The 17,741-nt window shown below is 37.5% G+C and overlaps 1 protein-coding gene and 1 long non-coding RNA gene across 4 annotated transcripts in view; one reads left to right on the top strand and one right to left on the bottom strand.

Moving 5' to 3' along the window:
• The first annotated feature begins 4,203 nt into the window (after nt 1-4,203).
• LOC132395866 (uncharacterized) lies at nt 4,204-17,619 on the top strand. 2 transcript variants are annotated; one of them, XR_009512771.1, is made up of 4 exons: nt 4,204-4,974; nt 16,016-16,607; nt 17,016-17,050; nt 17,182-17,619. It is a non-coding gene; the product is annotated as an uncharacterized LOC132395866 (long non-coding RNA). The 2 variants fall into 2 exon arrangements; XR_009512770.1 differs by lacking the exon at nt 4,204-4,974 and having other exon boundaries at nt 15,677-16,607.
• LOC132395841 (ATPase family AAA domain-containing protein 2-like) overlaps nt 5,892-17,741 on the bottom strand; it is a 52,426-nt gene continuing 40,576 nt past the window's right edge. The window contains exons 21-29 of one of the 2 annotated variants that reach the window (XM_059972953.1): nt 16,936-17,071; nt 15,470-15,666; nt 13,903-14,062; nt 13,151-13,273; nt 12,809-12,952; nt 11,792-12,214; nt 10,471-10,607; nt 9,929-10,057; nt 5,892-8,541 (exon numbers count right to left, since the gene is read on the bottom strand). In XM_059972953.1, coding sequence (XP_059828936.1) covers nt 8,503-8,541; nt 9,929-10,057; nt 10,471-10,607; nt 11,792-12,214; nt 12,809-12,952; nt 13,151-13,273; nt 13,903-14,062; nt 15,470-15,666; nt 16,936-17,071 — 1,488 coding nt within the window. In that variant the 3' untranslated portion in view covers nt 5,892-8,502. Of the gene's footprint in view, nt 8,542-9,928; nt 10,058-10,470; nt 10,608-11,791; nt 12,228-12,808; nt 12,953-13,150; nt 13,274-13,902; nt 14,063-15,469; nt 15,667-16,935; nt 17,072-17,741 lie in introns of those variants that run through there. The other variant, XM_059972962.1, reaches the window with a different exon arrangement.

Here is a 17,741-nt window from a genome sequence, read left to right as displayed (position 1 = left end):
TTCTTCCGCCCTTTAAATAACAGATCCGGCCGGCTGGAGCGGCTCACGACGAACGGTTTGATATCAACCCGGTTAATTAATCCGCCGATTTATTTTATCAAGAGGGACGACGCCCGACGCGTTGACGTAATCGGCTCATATCTGACGATTCCAGCCGTAAAACATTCTTTACGACAGCCGCAGGCCGATCAGCTCCGGTGATAGTCCTTTTGAGGTAAGAGGCGCACTGTCCTCATCACAATATTGCCTGTCACTACATTTTCGTGTTAGCAGCCAACTTGGACGCCTTTAAAAAAACGATATGCTGGAGGAACTCCGTATCGAGCAGCGTCTGTGAATGGTGAGCGATGGTTAACGTTTCGGGGACCTTTAGCGAAGAATCCGTCCAACTTCGGAGACTCGAGCAGCGAGGAGGGAACCTTGCGTTTTATTCCGGCCACGTGGTTGTTAATGCAATCATAAACAAGAACCAATCACATCCATCCTGGACGGACCCATTTATTCCAACTCGTTTTTAACCACCTGTTCCTCCTTTCATGGCACCATGAACAGCCCTATGTACGAACTTCCATATATTAAATTAAAACGTCTTAAGTACATTAATTATTAAGACCAGAACTTGTTTCCCACCTGTCGCAGTTATTTTTAAATAACTTGTGCTTTGAGTTTTTTGCATTAAATGTCATTCATTACACTACTATGGAGATATCCGTATATAGAGCGACGTGTATTTTTTGACTTGTGAATTATCCTACTTATAAACATCTAATTAAAACAAATCATTGATTACACAGGGATTAGGCTCAGTATGTTGACTTCTATCAAATTTGTAAAACGTACCTTTTATAAAACTATCTTGGTTTGCTGTAGGATAGTACGAGACTATGATATAGGAACATTTGGCCCATTAAGTCTCTATTTCATTATGACTGATCCATTTTCCCTATCCATTCTCCTGCCTTCTCCCCATATCCTGACTAATCAAAAATCAACCTATTCCTTAAATACACCCAGTAACTTGGCCTCCACATGGACCTGTGGCAATGAATTCTGCAGATTCGCCACTCACTGGGTGAAGAAATTTCTCCCTCTCTGCTAAATGGTTATCTTTCTAATCTGAGGCTGTCCCCTCCGGTTTTAAACTACCCACCACAGTCATTCTGCATTCCAGTGACAACAGGCCGAGCCCTCAAACACTCATTATAAGCCTTTCAATCCCAGAATTGTTTTCATGAATTGTCTTTGCATCCTTTCCAATGTCAGCACATCCTTTCGTAAAGGGCCCAAAACTGCTCCCAACACTCCGTGAGGCTTTACCAGTGGCTTAGAAAGTTTCAACACTACTTCCTTGCTTTTATATTCTAGTCCTCTCAAAATGAATGCTAACACTCCATTTGCCTTCCTCACCACTGACTCAACCTTCAAGCTAATCTTTAGGGAACCCTACATGAGGTACCCACATGTACCCTACCCCAGTACCTTTGCACCTCAGATTTGAGTTCTCTCAATCCAGAAAAAGTCTACACTTTTATTCCTTCAGGCGAAGTACATGGCCTGTCACTATGTTCCATCTGCTACATGTTTTGTCCATTCTTCTCAATTGTCTCAAGTCCTTCTGTATTCATTCTGCTTCCTCAAAACTACTTGCCTCTCTGCATATCTTTGTACAAGAGGGATGTTACAGGTAAGTTCTTTATACAGAACATCTTATCAGGGGTTGTGGTAGAGGTAAATACATAAGGGATATTTAAGAATCTCTTTGGTAGTGTTACGTACCCCGTAACTGGATGTCTTACCAGCAAAGATAGAAGTAATCGCTTCCCGAGAGCACCGACGGACGCCGAAGTGGGCGGGCGGAGCGCGGGGTGAGTCGGGAGGCGGGAGAGGTGCAACACGCCAGGGACGCGGTGCGAGGCATCTGTTGGTGTCTGGTACTATTTTCAGAACAGTGTTTATTAGTAAAATATACAAATCAATATCAACAATGCAAATATACAGATAATACATGTTAGCAATACGAAACCTAAAAGTGTGGGTATAATAATAATCAATAGTAAACAAGCTCTAATCGTTGTCTAGGGGATAATAAATTTTCATGGTAAAGTCTAAAGTTCAGTTCATGTAGGCTGAGGTAGTTGTTGATTCTTTTGTTATAACCGTTGGAGGGAGAGAGGGCGAGCAAACAGTGACAGCTACAGTCATTCAAACCTTCCTTTACTTTCTTGATCCATTGTTGTGGCCATTCAGGTACAACCCCTCTGTCCTTTAGCTAGACTGTTCTTCTTTGGTGGACTCGTCACCCAGGCAAGGGTGGACACACACACAAGCCCCCACCGGCCTCACTATAAACACTGAGTTAAAATTGACCGATCCTTCGTTCGGTCTCCGATGCCCCACACTTTTCTCGTGGGTTCCAACACTTAAGCAGTGTTCACTAGTGTGTCTCTTGGTTCGTCTCCGGTGTCTCCCCAGACCTCACTTTTATCCCTACTCACGGGGTCTCAGGTATCAGTTTTGAATGGCTTAGTCCATCAAACCAGCCCACTCCAGCTGTCCACCGAGGAATTTTAATGAACAGAATGGTACCAAGTAAACAGCCCTCTCCAAAAGACATAACAGTAAATCAATGGCTCCTCTCCTCTCTCTTATCAGCAGCAGATGTTCCACTTGTTTTTCTCTTGATCTCTCTTTCTCTCTCATGAGCAACATGGTAACAGTAATGATTTGTGATTCTCCCAGGGGAGGGGGAAACATGGGCAACTCTGTACCCTTCTGCCCATCAGAGTTGTTCATCCTTCGTAACAGGTACGCACATGGATGTCAGAATTTAGTGTTATGTATGGAGGAAGGGTTAGATTGATATTAAAGTAGCAAAAAGGACAGCATATCATGGACCTAAAGTGTGATCAGATCTTGACATTAAGTCCTAACACCGGATAAAGAGAACCAAATTAAATAGCACAAACATTATACTTGTTCATTTATTTATTGTTTATTGAGAAAAATGATACCTTTTCCAATATAAATGCATGTAATATTGTATGTGAACCTCTGGGGTAATGCCTTCTGCAAAAGCTATTTGGAATCTGGTGTTACAACCGATGAGATTGGGAGGTGTGGGTTGTAGAGGTTCCCTGCCCTATTAAAAAAGAGAAAGTCAGGTTGCTAACCTCAGCCTACTCTTCAAGAAAGATTTGTTTATGTATACCATGCCTTGATCAAAACAACTTTCAGTGGACCTTAGAAAAATTGTAGAGATGCATGAAGCTGGAAAAAGCTACAAAGGCGTTTCTAAAGAGTGTTTATCAGTCCACAGTAAGAGGAATTGTCTAGAGATGGAGGAAATTTAGTACTGTTGCTGCTCTCCCTAGGAGTGGATGACCTGCAAAGATCACAACATGCAATGCTGAAGGAGGTGAAAAAAAAACCCAAGGGTAACAGCAAAAGACCTACAAAAATCTCTAGAACTTTCCAAGGTCTCTTCATGCATCCACTATAAGAAAAAAAACTGAACAAGACTGGTGTTCATGGAAGCCACAGAGGAAACCACTGCCCTCCAAAGAAAAAGAACACCGCTGCATGTCTCAAGTTTGCAAAAAACCACCTGGATGTTCCACAATGCTTCTGGGACAATGTTCTGGGGACAGATGAGACAAAAGTTGAATTTTCTAGCAGAAATGCTCACCACATATTTGGAGGATGAAGGGCACTGCACACCTCATCCCAACTGTGAAGCGCGCTGGAAGAAGCATCATGGTTTGAGGCTGTTTTGCTGCCTCGGGGCCTAACAGCTTGCAATCATTGTGGGAACAATGAATTATAAGTTGTATCAAGACAGTTTGCAGAACGTCAGAATAGCAGTCCATCACCTGAAGCTTAGTAGAATTTGGATAATGCAACAAGACAATGATCCGAACGACAGCAGTAAATCAACAGAATGGTTTAAAAAGAAGTTCATGTTTTGGAATGGCTGAGTCAACATCCTGACCTTAACCCTTCCTATAGGAATGTTGTGGAATGACCTGAAGCAAGTAGTTCATGGAAATCAACCAATATCCCAGAGTTGAAGCAGTTTTGTAAGGAAGAATTGCCTAAAATACCTCGAAGCCGATATGCAGAAATTTATCAAGTTACCAGAAAGTTTTGGTTGAAGTTATTGCTGTATTTGGGGGGGGGGGGGGGGGGGGGGTTCACACCAGTTACTGAAAGCTACTTTCACATACTTTTCCCAATACATAATATGGATTGTTTTTCTCAATAAGTATAACTTTTATGTTATTTATTTAATTGGGTTCTCTATCTAGTTTTAGGACTTGCATGAAAATCTGATCACATTTTAGGTCCTATTTATGCAGGAAGAAAATTCTACAGGGTGCATACTAACGTGTTAAACTGGCTTGCAGTTTCTCAAATTCTTTTTGAAAAAGGGAATACATTGATTGTTTTCTAATGAGCATTCAAGTTAGTATGGTTTTATAGACTCATAGCTAGTTTGCAAACAAATTCCTACAAGCAACAGAATGAAAATGATTTTACCTTTTATTGGCCAAGAACACTCCCAGCATGATATTATGCCTTAAAGCTATTTTAGACTATTTAAAATGCAGTAACAAACCAGTCTTTAAAAATCAGGATAGTGCAGCCTGCACAACAGAATGGAATATTACTGTAGGTAAAGTAATTCCTCACCAAATATTTTGGTGCCACCAAAAACTTATGTAATTTAATCAGGAATCCATGAACTATACGGATAAAACCAATGCATTTTACCCAATCTTTGCTTAACAAAATTTCACTTCAAATGTTTTCCAAAAACCAAGCTCTTTTTGTGCATCTAGGAGAGGTGGTGTTTATCCTTTCAAGCTTGAGGTGCCACATTTAAGACGTCTCGAGGGAATGGGAACATGTTCAGCCTTCAGGACAAATTTAAATTTTGGAAGGCAACTTCTGTTTGCCATTTACAAGATTGTCCAGGTAATAATTCAAGACCACGTTTTTAGAACCTGTTTGCAGTGTATCAGGTACCTTTGAACTTAAGGGTTTTTAAGCATCTGAATTATGTATAGTTTACTTTCTAGTTATGAAATAAGCATATGCTATTGCAAATGCATCTAGCTTTCTGTAAAATTGCAATAGGTTAATAAGGCAGCATTCTGTAACAAAGAGGAAGTAATGCACAGGAATTTGTTTTGCTATCAAACATTAGGCACATTAGTAAGACCCCAGTACTTTATTATAATACTCTTTGAAAATTGAATATCAATCAGTGTTCAGAATTTAGAAAACAATGGATTCAAATCTTATTTTCAGAACAGTATGAAATACAGGGATTGCAGATGACTCAAGACACATCCCTAATCTCATGTTGAAAAAAAAATCAGCTTTGCAACATTTCTTGAACTTTTACATTGTGTACTGTATTAGTTTAATTATCCAGTTTAAGTTTTATCATGCCAACACTTTGAAAGTGCAGCATATTTTGCTCAGTAACTAAACAAATTCAGTTTTTTTGGTCAAACAACATTTGTACTAAATAGGTCTTCCAGTGCCAGTTACCTTGATAACAGCAAAGGGCATAATTACAATAAATCTTGTCTGATCATCCAAAATCCCATCTTCAAAGATTGCACAGAAAACATTAAGTATCTTCTACACTGCAACTACATTACCATTATGATTTTACAAACAGTGAAAAAAAAATCACAGCTAGTGCAACATCCTTTGGAATCCCCGTTGTGTGTAGCCTTTATTGATTCTGTTATGGATTCTTGGATTTACTGAATATGCGCAAAAAACAAATCTCGGTTATATATACACACATTTTTTGATAATAAATGCACTTCAGACTTAACATTAATGTCCCTTCATATCCTCAAATCTTTAAATTGATGGTGAGGACGTGGTTGTGGTGAGGACCTACAGGTACTTGGTGGTGCACCTGGATGACAGACTCGAGTGCAGCACCAATACAGACGCTTTGTACAAGAAGGGCCAGGGTCACCTCTATTTTCTCAGGAGGCAGGTCCTTTGGTTAATGCAGGCCTCTCCTTCAGATGTTCTACCAATCCGATGTTGCCAGTACAATCTCCTATGTGGTGATATGCTGGGGCAATGGCATTAACATGAATAATGTCAACAGGCTCAACAAACTGATTAGAAAGGCTGGCTCTATTATAGGAGTCAAACTGGACACACTGGAGGCTGTGGTAGATCAAAGGATCCTGGCAGTTCTGGACAATGTTTCTCACCCTCTGCATGCCACCTTTGCTGAACAGAGGAACACTTTCAAAATAAACCAAGACAACTGCACTGCTCCGAGGAGCGCTACATGAGGTCATTTTTACCCTCTGCTATTAGGCTCTATGATGACTCAACCTGCAGCAGGCGAAATGATGATACCCCCCGCCCCCATTAAGACTGAGGGAACTTTTTTTAAAGTTCTTTCTTTTCTTCGATATTCATTTCTGTACATTTGTAAGGCTACTGAGACACTGTAATTTGGGATTAATAAAGTATCTCTAAAATGTTGCTAATTGGAGTTTACATTGCCTAATAAGCTGGATGTAACCATGTCAAATTATTTACTGCTTTTGACAGAAAATATTAAAATCAAATAAGCTGTGAAACTATGTTGTGATAGGTTTTTCTCATAATAAATAAATTTGAAAATCATGGTTACATTTGAGCCATCTAGTTTTTAAAACCAGACCCAAACAAAGCTAAGGACAGAATTATTTCCACATAAGTTTGAAACAATGTTTATTATTGCCATTTAACTGTTGTGGGTCTATTGTCATCATTTCCCATTCATTCTGTAAATAGTGTTTTCCTTGATGCAGATGTAACATTCTTACCTGTACAAAGTATTCTTGCTATTCTTGCTTTTGTTGGAATGATATATGTACATTTCCAAGACACCTTCATCTTTGAAGAGCCTCTGCACAAACTGGCAAAATTATTTTCCTAACTTGAAATAACACAGAAGAATTTCTTGCAAATCCTCAACTGAAAGTTTGTGACTGTTTTTAACCTGAATAAAATCTGGTAAACAAAATTAAACAGATGAGAAATTCCGAGGTCAATTCGTAGAATTATCAATAAGGGGTTCTCAGCTGGAATGTCAGGTAACTTAGTATCAAGGACAAATATACCATTTCTCTTTGAGAAACAGTATTCAAGACTGAAGTGATCAATATAGCAAGTTAGAATAGTAATCTAAGCACATGGAGCAACATTTAAAACAGAATAAACAATTAGGCCACAGCCAGAATTTGTGAGCAGCTCTGATCATCTCACAATGGAACAGACATGATTGCACTGGAGAGTGCAGAAGAAATTCACCAGCATGTTGCCTGGAATAGAGGTTTAGGTTATGAAAGGCTGCATTGGCTATTTGGAGCAGAGGCTGAAGAGAGACCTGTTAAGTAGATGGAATCACTGAAAATTATGCATTGGTCCTGAACAATGATGCCAAGTCAGTCAGATCTCCCATGCCTAAAATAAATTAATAGCATCCCTTCAAAAATGACAACCACATAGCCCAGTATCCTCTAGGACAGATCTCTCTCATGTTGATTAATGAGAGCAAGCAGAGCATTGAAACCTTAATGTAGAATAACATTCAAAGTTAAAAATGTTCTAACAAACTAGAATATGATTCAATGACTTGATCTTCATTGCACTGTTTTTAATTGTTCAGATGACATAGTGTTGTTCTGGTCCCAAACCTCCCTGTATTTACAAAGCACGCACACAAAATCCTGGAGGAACTCAGCAGGTCAGGCAGCACCTATTGAAAGTACAGTTCACATTTTGGGTTGAAACCCCTTACATAAATTCTTATGGGTGATCCAATTCCCATTTCTAATGTAGACCAAATTGTATACAAGTATCTAAGACTAGAGGGCTTATGAGGGAAATTTTCATCCCCCTTCCAGAGAATGGTTACAATCTGGAATGTGCTCCCTGAGGTGATGGTAGAGGCAGGTAATCTTTGAACAGTTAATCATCTAGGCAAGGACTTGGTTAGGGACTAAGTACTGAGAAATGGAATTAGTATAGAGCAGATGTTCCCTGCCTTGGGTCCACAGACTACTTGCTTAATGGTATTGGTCCATGGCATAAGGTTGGGAACCCCAGTATAGATAGTAGAGACTTGGTCAGCTGTCAATGCGCCTGCTTCTGAACTGGTAATTCTGACTAATTTACAACATTGATAGATGTCCCAGGTCATTTCATCAAATTTTATTTTATACAAATTACAAAAGCTAATGAGAAACATGTGGCAAAAAATGTACTCCTTATCATTTTTGCTGAAAAAACTATTTACATTAAAATACAACTTTTTGGTTAATAAATGAGAATAGCTTTAAATTGTTACAGCATTAACATTATGTATGTGTGTATATGTATGTGTGTGTGTATTATATATATATATATATATATATGGAAAAAAAGTCCAAAAACTGGAAACAATTCAAAATCCATTCACATTTCAAGTGCTTAAGACTGACATAATTTCCTCACTTCATTTTCCATTTCCTACAGAACGAGAGAAAGTAAAAATCAGTGATATTCATTTACACTTATTTTGAAATGCTACTTTTATTAAAACTTAAAAATTTTCTAAAATATCTTAAAGAACAAGGATTCCTTTACTCTCCCCCTCCCTCCCATTGAAGGTGATTTCCTTATTAAAAGTATAATTATATTGAATTCTGCAATGAAATCTCCAGCTGAATTTCTTTCTGGATATAGAGAAGCTGAAAGCAATTTCTATTTCTACCAGACCCCATAGACATCACAAAGCACTATAGTGAATTTTAAACTTAATCTCAATCTCACAAGAATTCACAAACTGAAATCAGAAGCAGAAAATAGGAGAGCCCAATGTTTGAGTAAAAATAGAAAATGCTGGGAACACTCAACAGGTGAAGTGTCTATGGAAACAATATTCGGATGCCAGTCCCCATTACAACCACCCTTGTACTCTGAATAGGGGAACTTAAGTCTTTAATTTGATTTCCACACTGTTATATACTAAACTGGCATTGCTTCAACATTCTGAAAAATGCAGTAGTATTTTGAAAAGCAGGAAGAATATAGAAAGACAGATCTTGTAATGGAAAGTTGCACGAGAAAGGAGTATTTGAAGATGGAAGAATGAAACAGTGACCCCAGAAGGAATGGTCTTTTCAGAACATTGATAGAATTGTGCAACCTCAGTTTCCCCATCCTATCAAACATTCCTTTTCTACTCCATTTTGCTCTCCCAGTAACTTAAGGGGATAACGGGCAGAAAAGGAACAGTTTAAATGTAGATAGACGTGGGAAGCAAAGGAGAGAAAAGATCTGTCCAATCAACAGGTAACCAAAACTTAATTAATGTAATGACCAGCAAATCATGTGACTGACTGATAGGTCATGAATACCATGAATACAACCAAGGAAATGAAATCTAATTATTCCAGAAAGATAATTGTCAGTTGTAGAAGAACCCTTGAAAATTTTTGTCATCAAGCTTACCACATCTTGAGTCTTTCAAAGTATAAATATCATTGATTTATTTTTAGATGTATTAACAGTAAACACTGCCATATTATTATTTTCCAAGTTTCTTGCTTAAACTTATTTAACTTGAACTTCCTTTTGTGATAATACATTAATTTTGTTTGCTTTGTGGTTGCTGCTCAACTTGCTGAATGTTTCTTAGTTTTACTCAGTGATAGTGTGGTACTTTCTTTCCATCCCAAGGTTTACAAAAGAACATTTTGGACATCTAACACCTATATTACTTTCCCACAAATGATTAATTTGTAAATAAGAGATGAATTCATCTTATTTTAAGCATTAACAATGCATCATAGTAAAGCTGTAAAATACCAACGGTCTAGATCTAAAAGTAAATGCATTGTTTCAAAATACTTACGTGTATTAACATCGTCTTATCAAACTCCTTACGATGATAATAGATGCATTGACTGAGCACAGCATACAACTTTTCAAGGTGAGTTACAGTGCATTGTTCACTTTTCAGAGTAATCTGTTTCCAGAGGTCCTGTGTGAACCGGATTAAAAGAACATTTAACAGTCAATATTGATTGCATAGTTAAGATCTTATTTGACTCAATCCTACAATATTTATCTTGTTAGAAATGTAACTAGGCCGCAAATCTATTAGTTAAAATTTATGGACTATAGAGCAATACATTACTCATAACACCAAGGTTTCTTGACATCCGGACTTTAAATTTACTTACTGAACATATTGATAAAACAATAAATCTTAACACTTTTATTACATTAAAACAATTAGTAAATTAACATTCCTTTAAGTTTCACATTTTTTATAGAGGCAATATAGAGATAAGTAAAATTTAGGTGAATGCAGTTGACAGAATAAATGAACCACAAAAATTGCTGATGGCAAGGGAAATGCTGATAGCAATGTCAGTTTATACACAAACCTACCATTAGCCTTTTGTGATCTACAATTAAAGGAGGAGTTTGTTCAGATAGGACCTTGACTGCTTTCTCAACATTAATTTGTTGCTGCTGTTCCACAGGAACTTGTTTATTCCAGGTCATTTGCAGAGTAGAAGAATGATCTTGGTAGAGAAAATACAAATAGCAATTTTAGTGGTGCTCAAAATTCTGCAGAATTCTTTTTCATTTTTAAGATCTTCATTAACTTAACTTCTAAAAGCCTTTGCTACATCATTTATAACAACATCCACTCAACCTCACCCCAAAGTAGTGAATGCTGCCAAAGAAGTGGGAGTTAAAGACAAAACACAAAAACTAGCTCAACTCTTCCACACTGTTCGGGACATGCAAAAGGGGAGAAATCAGCAATCAAATGAGGGTAAATTATTTAGAAAAACAACACAAACATTAGCACTCAGTCTAGTTCCATGTTTTTCCTCAAATGATTCCAGATTATGTCAGAAGCTATGTCTAGCATTCTTTAAAGTATGAACTAATGGAAAATCACCAAGGACTTGCATGGCATAAGAAAAATGAACTATCTTCTGAAATGGCAGAGCAAGGCATGAAGAATCCCTGTGTTCTGTGAATAAAAAATGCTGATAGTTATTCTCAACAAGAGCCTAACAAGCACTGAATGCTCCATATTTATTTTAGATGGAACTCAAAGGGAATATCCAGAATATGATGTTCTTCATGATCAACACAAGTGCAATGAAAATAAATAAAAGCTCAGATCATAATTCACTGAAAGAGTAACCAAGTAATTTATGAACACAGCACTGAGCGGCTGAAAAATAGTTTTAAATCATCTTGTTGCCATTAAGGCCAACAAACTTTAATTAGCTAACAGTATATTGGTCAGGGTAGTGACACAGTGCACCAAGTTCAATGCGAACATTGCCATTGTTTTGTTTTTTTTTAAACTTACAGCATGTTCTCCACACCTTCTAAACATTGGACTGAGTGAGAGATTTAACATTTAAAGTATTTTTGAAATGTACATTGCTGTTTCATATTTCATATAGATTTACAGAATTATCCATGCAATTGCATTTGAGGTTAAATTGTCAATATAAGTTACTAACTGCACATTATTGATTTTCCATGCCTTTAATTTTACCACAAAATCACATTTGCTTCTGACACTATCATGTTAGCTATAAGCAAAACACGTTTCATTTGCCTTCTCTCCCCCCCCCCACTGCTCAAACTATTTAAGAACATAATTATTCCACACAATGCTAAGAAAAAAAATGTAATGCAAAAATAACTGTACAACTAGTACTTTCAAATGTATACAAACCTGCAGAATGATTTGGATTGCCTCCCTTCTTTTGCCTGTGCTCATTTATCTCCAGTAGATTGTTTTTATGACAATTATTATTACCCAGTACATTTTCTTCCATTTCTGTCTCATTGGTAGAAAGCTTTCTCTTCTTGCATGTGCTTTCACTAGCAGACATAAGTGTGTCAGAATACTCTTCAATAAACTTCTCAGTTGAATTAATGTTGCCGCATTCATTACAAAGAGGTTGCTTCGAAGTTTCTAGGGAGATCTCTCTGTTGCAGTCTGTCTTATCTTCACTCAAATCATGTGGTTTATCTTTTCCTTCAATTATATCTTCACTATCTGCATCCTCAGAAGTGTTTTGTGGCAGCCTCTTGCGTTTACTTGCAAATAAACCATGGTGCCATCTTCTTCTACGATATTTCCTCTTTGAATGACCTACACAAATAATCTGTTAGTGCGCAAAAGAGTAATAAAACAGTGCAACCTGTCTATTAGACATTTTTTCATATACAGTTCATTGCCTTTGATGGTCTGTCATTTTGATTTGACTCAACAGTTTAATGCAAACTTTGCCCACATTGCTTCTTTAACGTTTAAAAATAATCAATGCACAAAAGCTACTATGGGCCAGATGGGAAAATATTAGGGAAGGGAACTTTAAGTTTAGTTAACCAGGAATATATTGAGAGAGTATGTAGATGTTTGAGATGGGAATTTAAGGTTAGAACCAAATACCACCAGTGAGAAGATGAAATTCAGATGAGCCAGAGGACAGAAGTGGAGAAAAGCAAATTATCCAAGGGGCTTGGAATGGGAAGAAATTACCCAAACAGATTAAGACCTTGAAGGAATGAGAAACCAAGGCTGAGAAATTAAAATTGAGGGGGATAATGAAATTACACATTTGCTTGGTTAAATGCATTTAAATTCATACTATTTTGATGTGGAAATGAAAATATTTATAGTGTAAAAGCATCTACAAAATGCAGATTGATATCAGAAATTTCTAAAAACTGTAGCAGCACTCACCTGAAGTTGAAGGTGTGCTTGCAGATACTGGTGATGATAAGGTAATTCTTTGAGAGGAAAGCTCTGGACCTGACTTTTTATCTGTCATTGAATTCCTTGGTAGCACATGATAAAATGTGGGTGCAAATTTGGAAGAGTAACAGCCTAGAATAATAATATGTTAAGAACTGAAGAACATGATATTCAAAATTCACCTTTTCCCTCTTTAAATCAGGGTTTAACATCTCAATTAATATTGGTAAATATCTGGGACTATTTTAAATATTACTGTTTCTGATACAGATTATTCTGCAGGAGGAGCCTTTTAGATTTTTATTTTAATATTAAAGAAGATTATTATACCTCTGTTTTTCCGCGATTCTTGAATTTCTTCACAGAGTTTTTCAAATTCTTCATCGAGTTCAGCTTTGATGATCGCATAGGCAGTGTCTTTCAAAGCACAGGCTCTGTGTCTGATCATACGATCTTAAGAAACAATATATTATTCATTCTTTAGAAGTGTTAATAAACTACATTTGAATTTACACCTACAAAGGGAAAATCAATAGTCTAATAAAAGCTTCACTGTTAAACAAGTTTATCTGCAATGCAGAAACTTTGTGCTTTTAAAAGCTGCACTCTACAAATAACATTGAAGCCCTACAACTACTAGAAAATAGCCAGAAATCAAACTCGTATGTTAGTTGTAGCAATCATCGCTCTGATTAAAACCCATATTTTAGATGGGGTTAGTTTTTCTCCCCATGGTACATTATGTAAAAAAATATATTTGCCAAAATTCATCCTTCACAATGGCCTTTTCATGAATCAAGATTACAGCTTGGAACATTTTTAGTGGTCAATAGGGGGTGCCCTGGAAGTGCTGCGATGCTGTTACAATGCCGTCAATAAATTCTCCCCATAACAGCGTGGATTTCTTCTGGGTGTTCCAGTGCCCTTCCACGCTCCAAAGCTGTACCATTTAGTAGGTTAATTGATTATAGTAAATTGAGCTGTAATTAGGATAGGATTAAATTAGGTGGGTCGTTGGGCTGAAAAGACCTGTTCTACATCTCTAAAAAAAAATAATATGGATTTCCTCTTTTGTTCCTTACCAGCAGGATCTCTGTCCGGATTATACTCCAATGCATTACTGCAGATCAACTCTATGTCATGCAGATACTCTTTTGCAGTCATGTATTTGTGCAGATCAATGTTTGACATTACTGTCGAGAGATCCATTGGTTGTTTGATAACTCTGCAGTAATCTGGAACCTAATAAAAAAAAAAGCAGCTTATTTTGTTAGTTGTAAGATAGTGAAAAAAAATACGTGCAGGCAAAATTCAAGTTGGCCGTACCAAAAAGCTGAGCAGGAAAATACCACCCTTAGTGCACTATCATAATTCATCTTCATTCCTTTATCATCCAGGAACCCGTTCATCTCGGTAATTTCCAAAATTGTAAAAAAAATTTTAAAAATAAAGCGTTGAACTAGTATGTATAAACTCTCATCAGCAATTAATAGCACTTGCTGCCATAGTGACATCAGCAAATTTAAGGTGAAAGTGGGCTGGAACAAACTGATTTTCAATTTGGTTACCTTTAAGTTGGTAGTCTCTCAATATGCCACTAAAACACTTAACTCCAACAATAGTTGAATGACAAATTTCACATTATAAATTAGTTACTTATCTGATCAGCCATGCCACACAATCATTTGCTTATGCCATTAGATGGCAGTCACCATTTTCCAAGCTATTTACACTGGAATATTTAAAGTGGTCTTTACAGAGACCCTTCGTTATAGATATGTGAAAGGTGCAAAAATAGAAGCATCTTCCAATGAATGCTTGCATTGACCTTACAACTACCTTGCCTTCTACCAACTTCAACAGCTGATTCTTGGTACCTGCACCCCACATGGGATCTGTTATACTCATGTTAGGAGTGAAAAGTGTGCTACTTTAATTTCTCATCTTAAAGTAAAACATTCCATTTGTCTTTGCTATGATTCACAAGAACAAAGCGGAAATTCCAGCTTCAGCCCTCTTACTTCCACTTACCACCTTCCTGTTTCTGACATTATCCTGTCCAACAGAGCTGGATACACACCTATCATCTACCAGTTCATGCTCCTCACTTTTCATCCATCATTTATTACCGCTACCTTCCTCTTTTTCTTTGGGCTGCGATGAAGTTCTCAACCTGAATTGTCACTTCGCTCCATAGTCACTGCCTGACCTGCTGAGTTCCGCTAGCACTCTGTGTTGCCCACAGAGTTTTTAATTTTCTCTCTACATTCACCAACATCCAAGCCTCTCCAGGAGCCTCTTCCCATGGTCTAAACTTCTTTCCTTCACCGTTTAAAATCACCACCTCATTTATCTTTTAGTCATTTTCAGTTTCCAGGCCTACTTTGTCAACATTTTGCTGATCTTCAGGTTTGATACCAGTTGTGGCGCCCAGTGCAGTTTTACCTTTGGTTTCTATTTTCAGACCTCCTTGGAGATATGAAAGGCACTAGATGAATATTAAAGTTTTAACAGGAAATAAAGCAAAAAAAACCCCCACTCATTCCTGTATTTCCTCAACATTTCATTAGGAGATCATATGGCATTTTACTCCACTGTAAAATCTAAAACACTCAGGGAGCAACATACTTCACCGAGGTTAATATATACCTCCTCCACATCAACAGGCTTGGTGAATGCTCTAAAGCGTTTATCATTTGCCAGTCTGTGCGTCACATCTCGAAGGAAAAGCCTGAGCTCCCGTGAAGTGGCTTCCTCCTCCTCTTCCAGCCGTTTAACTTCCTCCTCTGAGAGACGCTGTGGTTCTGGTGGTGGTGCAATCGGAAGGATTTCCAAAGCCTGAAGAACTAGGGTGATTTTAAACTTGATTAACATTCACCTCACTGCTGGAGGACAACAGAGCAACCATAAACATTTCTAACAATGAAGCTGGAAGATGGGATAGTAATTTAAGAGCACAGAATCAACTAGACTTTTTCCTAAAAGTCGTGATGGAAGATAAATTATATTTTTAGACAAACTGCTTTGGCTTTATATGTGGGTAGACAAGATCATATTAAAACATATAAGATCCTGAAAAGGAATGATGGGCCTGATGCCAATATATTATCTAGTAGGGAGAGGCAGAATTGCCATCTGGGAGTTACTATCACAAACCAAGCATTCAGAACTGACATAAGAAATCTCTTTACACAGGAACGTTGCAATTACGGAGTTCTCTACCTCAGAAGGTATGGATATTCAGATCGTGAGAATATTCAAAATTGATCGATGAACGAGTGAACATTAAGGGAATATGGCAATCAATCAGGTGGGGAAGTGGAAGAGGCACATGATCAACCACGACTTTGCTTCTTTGATAGTACAGACTGGAGGGCATAGGCAGTACTCTTCCTTCTGTTAATGTAAAATTCTACAGCCTGCAAATATGAAACTAAAATGCTGGAATGACACATCTATCTGTAGAAAGTTAGAGTTAACATTTCTAAAACTCAGCATTAATCTAAAATGTTGCTTCCTCACAGATTATGTTTTCAGCAGTTTCTGTTTCCAATTTATGTTGTGAATATAAGCAGTGGATAATTATTAATGTGAATTGTACCTTGGGGCATTTTGCATTCCAGGACAATATTCTTTGCCAAATGAGAACAAGGAGGAATTAGTGGTCCAACAACGGTTAGCTGAAATACTGCATGCCATATAATCCACAAAGCTACAACTCTTAACTTACAGGGCTGAAGACAGGTCGCATTTGGGAATGAACAACAGCAAATCAATTGAAGTCATTGTAAGTATAAGGGAGTTTATTCTAGAATGTAAAAGGGGAAATTGGAACAGCAATGTGGGTGCTATGAAAAATAACCTTGTCAGGCGGGGTGATGTGAAAAGGGATATTAGAAAAGATAGCCTGGATGTCCATAGAAGTTTTATATAAGCAGGACTGTAAGCCTACCAAAGTGAATTAAGTTTGAAATGATTATGGGTAGCAAGTAACTGATTCTGGAAACTGGAGGAAGTGACTGAAGATACATGGAAGATTATAATCTGCTTAAAATTCAACTAAATCAATTGCTTAAAATCCCTATGTGGCGATTTCAAGATTACTTCTAACTTACTAGCTCTCCTCTTGGATGATGGGGACTTTGCAGCCTGCTTTAGTATCAGATCTTCAAAAAACTTTTTTCTTTCCTCATAGTTTGGAAGTGGAACATTAAAAACTTCCCCAGAATGGTGAGCAAACAATTCTTTTACCTGAAAAGACAAAAAGGAATTAGAAATAATTAAAAGTAAAAATCTTTGATCATGTTTTAAATGGATAAAACAGGAAGCTGAAGAAATAACAGGGCCTTTTTTTTTTAAAGATACAATATGGAACAGGCCCTTCCAGCCTAGCATGCAAAGCTACCCAGCGAATGTAAGGAAAGAGTTAATTGGGATAACCGCTTGAAAGGACATGCTGAAAGGAAATTGTAGTTGAAGACAAAATGGTGTCATCTTGGAATATGGTGACAGCCTGGAGATTCTGGAGGTGTGCACAACTGTACATCCCTGAGATTTGATAATGAGGTCTTCTTCCTGTCAGACCTTTCCTAAATTATGTGCCTGTGCTGAAGGTTGTAAGAGACGGTGTGGGGGGGGGGGGGGGGGTGGAGGTGAGAAGAGTTAGGAGTACATCAAGTCAGAGATGTGTGAGAAAGGTTGTCTGAACTGTGGGTCTCCTTCAGCATTGTATAGAGCTGCTTATTAAGTATTATTTACTGTACTACTACATCAATAATCATTTGTTTCTCTTTCTGTATTGCTTTGGTGCTAGTTCCAATAAAGTGTTTTCTTGTGGCTTTTGAACACGTGTACAGTGCCTCCCTTTGTTTGCAAATGCATATACAAATTCCCCAAGCTGAACAGAAAAGAACGATTTAAA

This window comes from Hypanus sabinus, chromosome 1 (genome assembly GCF_030144855.1).
Source record: "Hypanus sabinus isolate sHypSab1 chromosome 1, sHypSab1.hap1, whole genome shotgun sequence".
In the NCBI taxonomy this organism is placed as follows: domain Eukaryota; kingdom Metazoa; phylum Chordata; class Chondrichthyes; order Myliobatiformes; family Dasyatidae; genus Hypanus; species Hypanus sabinus.
Note: the sequence above shows the minus strand (reverse complement) of the source record. Positions and strands in the feature narration are given on the sequence as shown.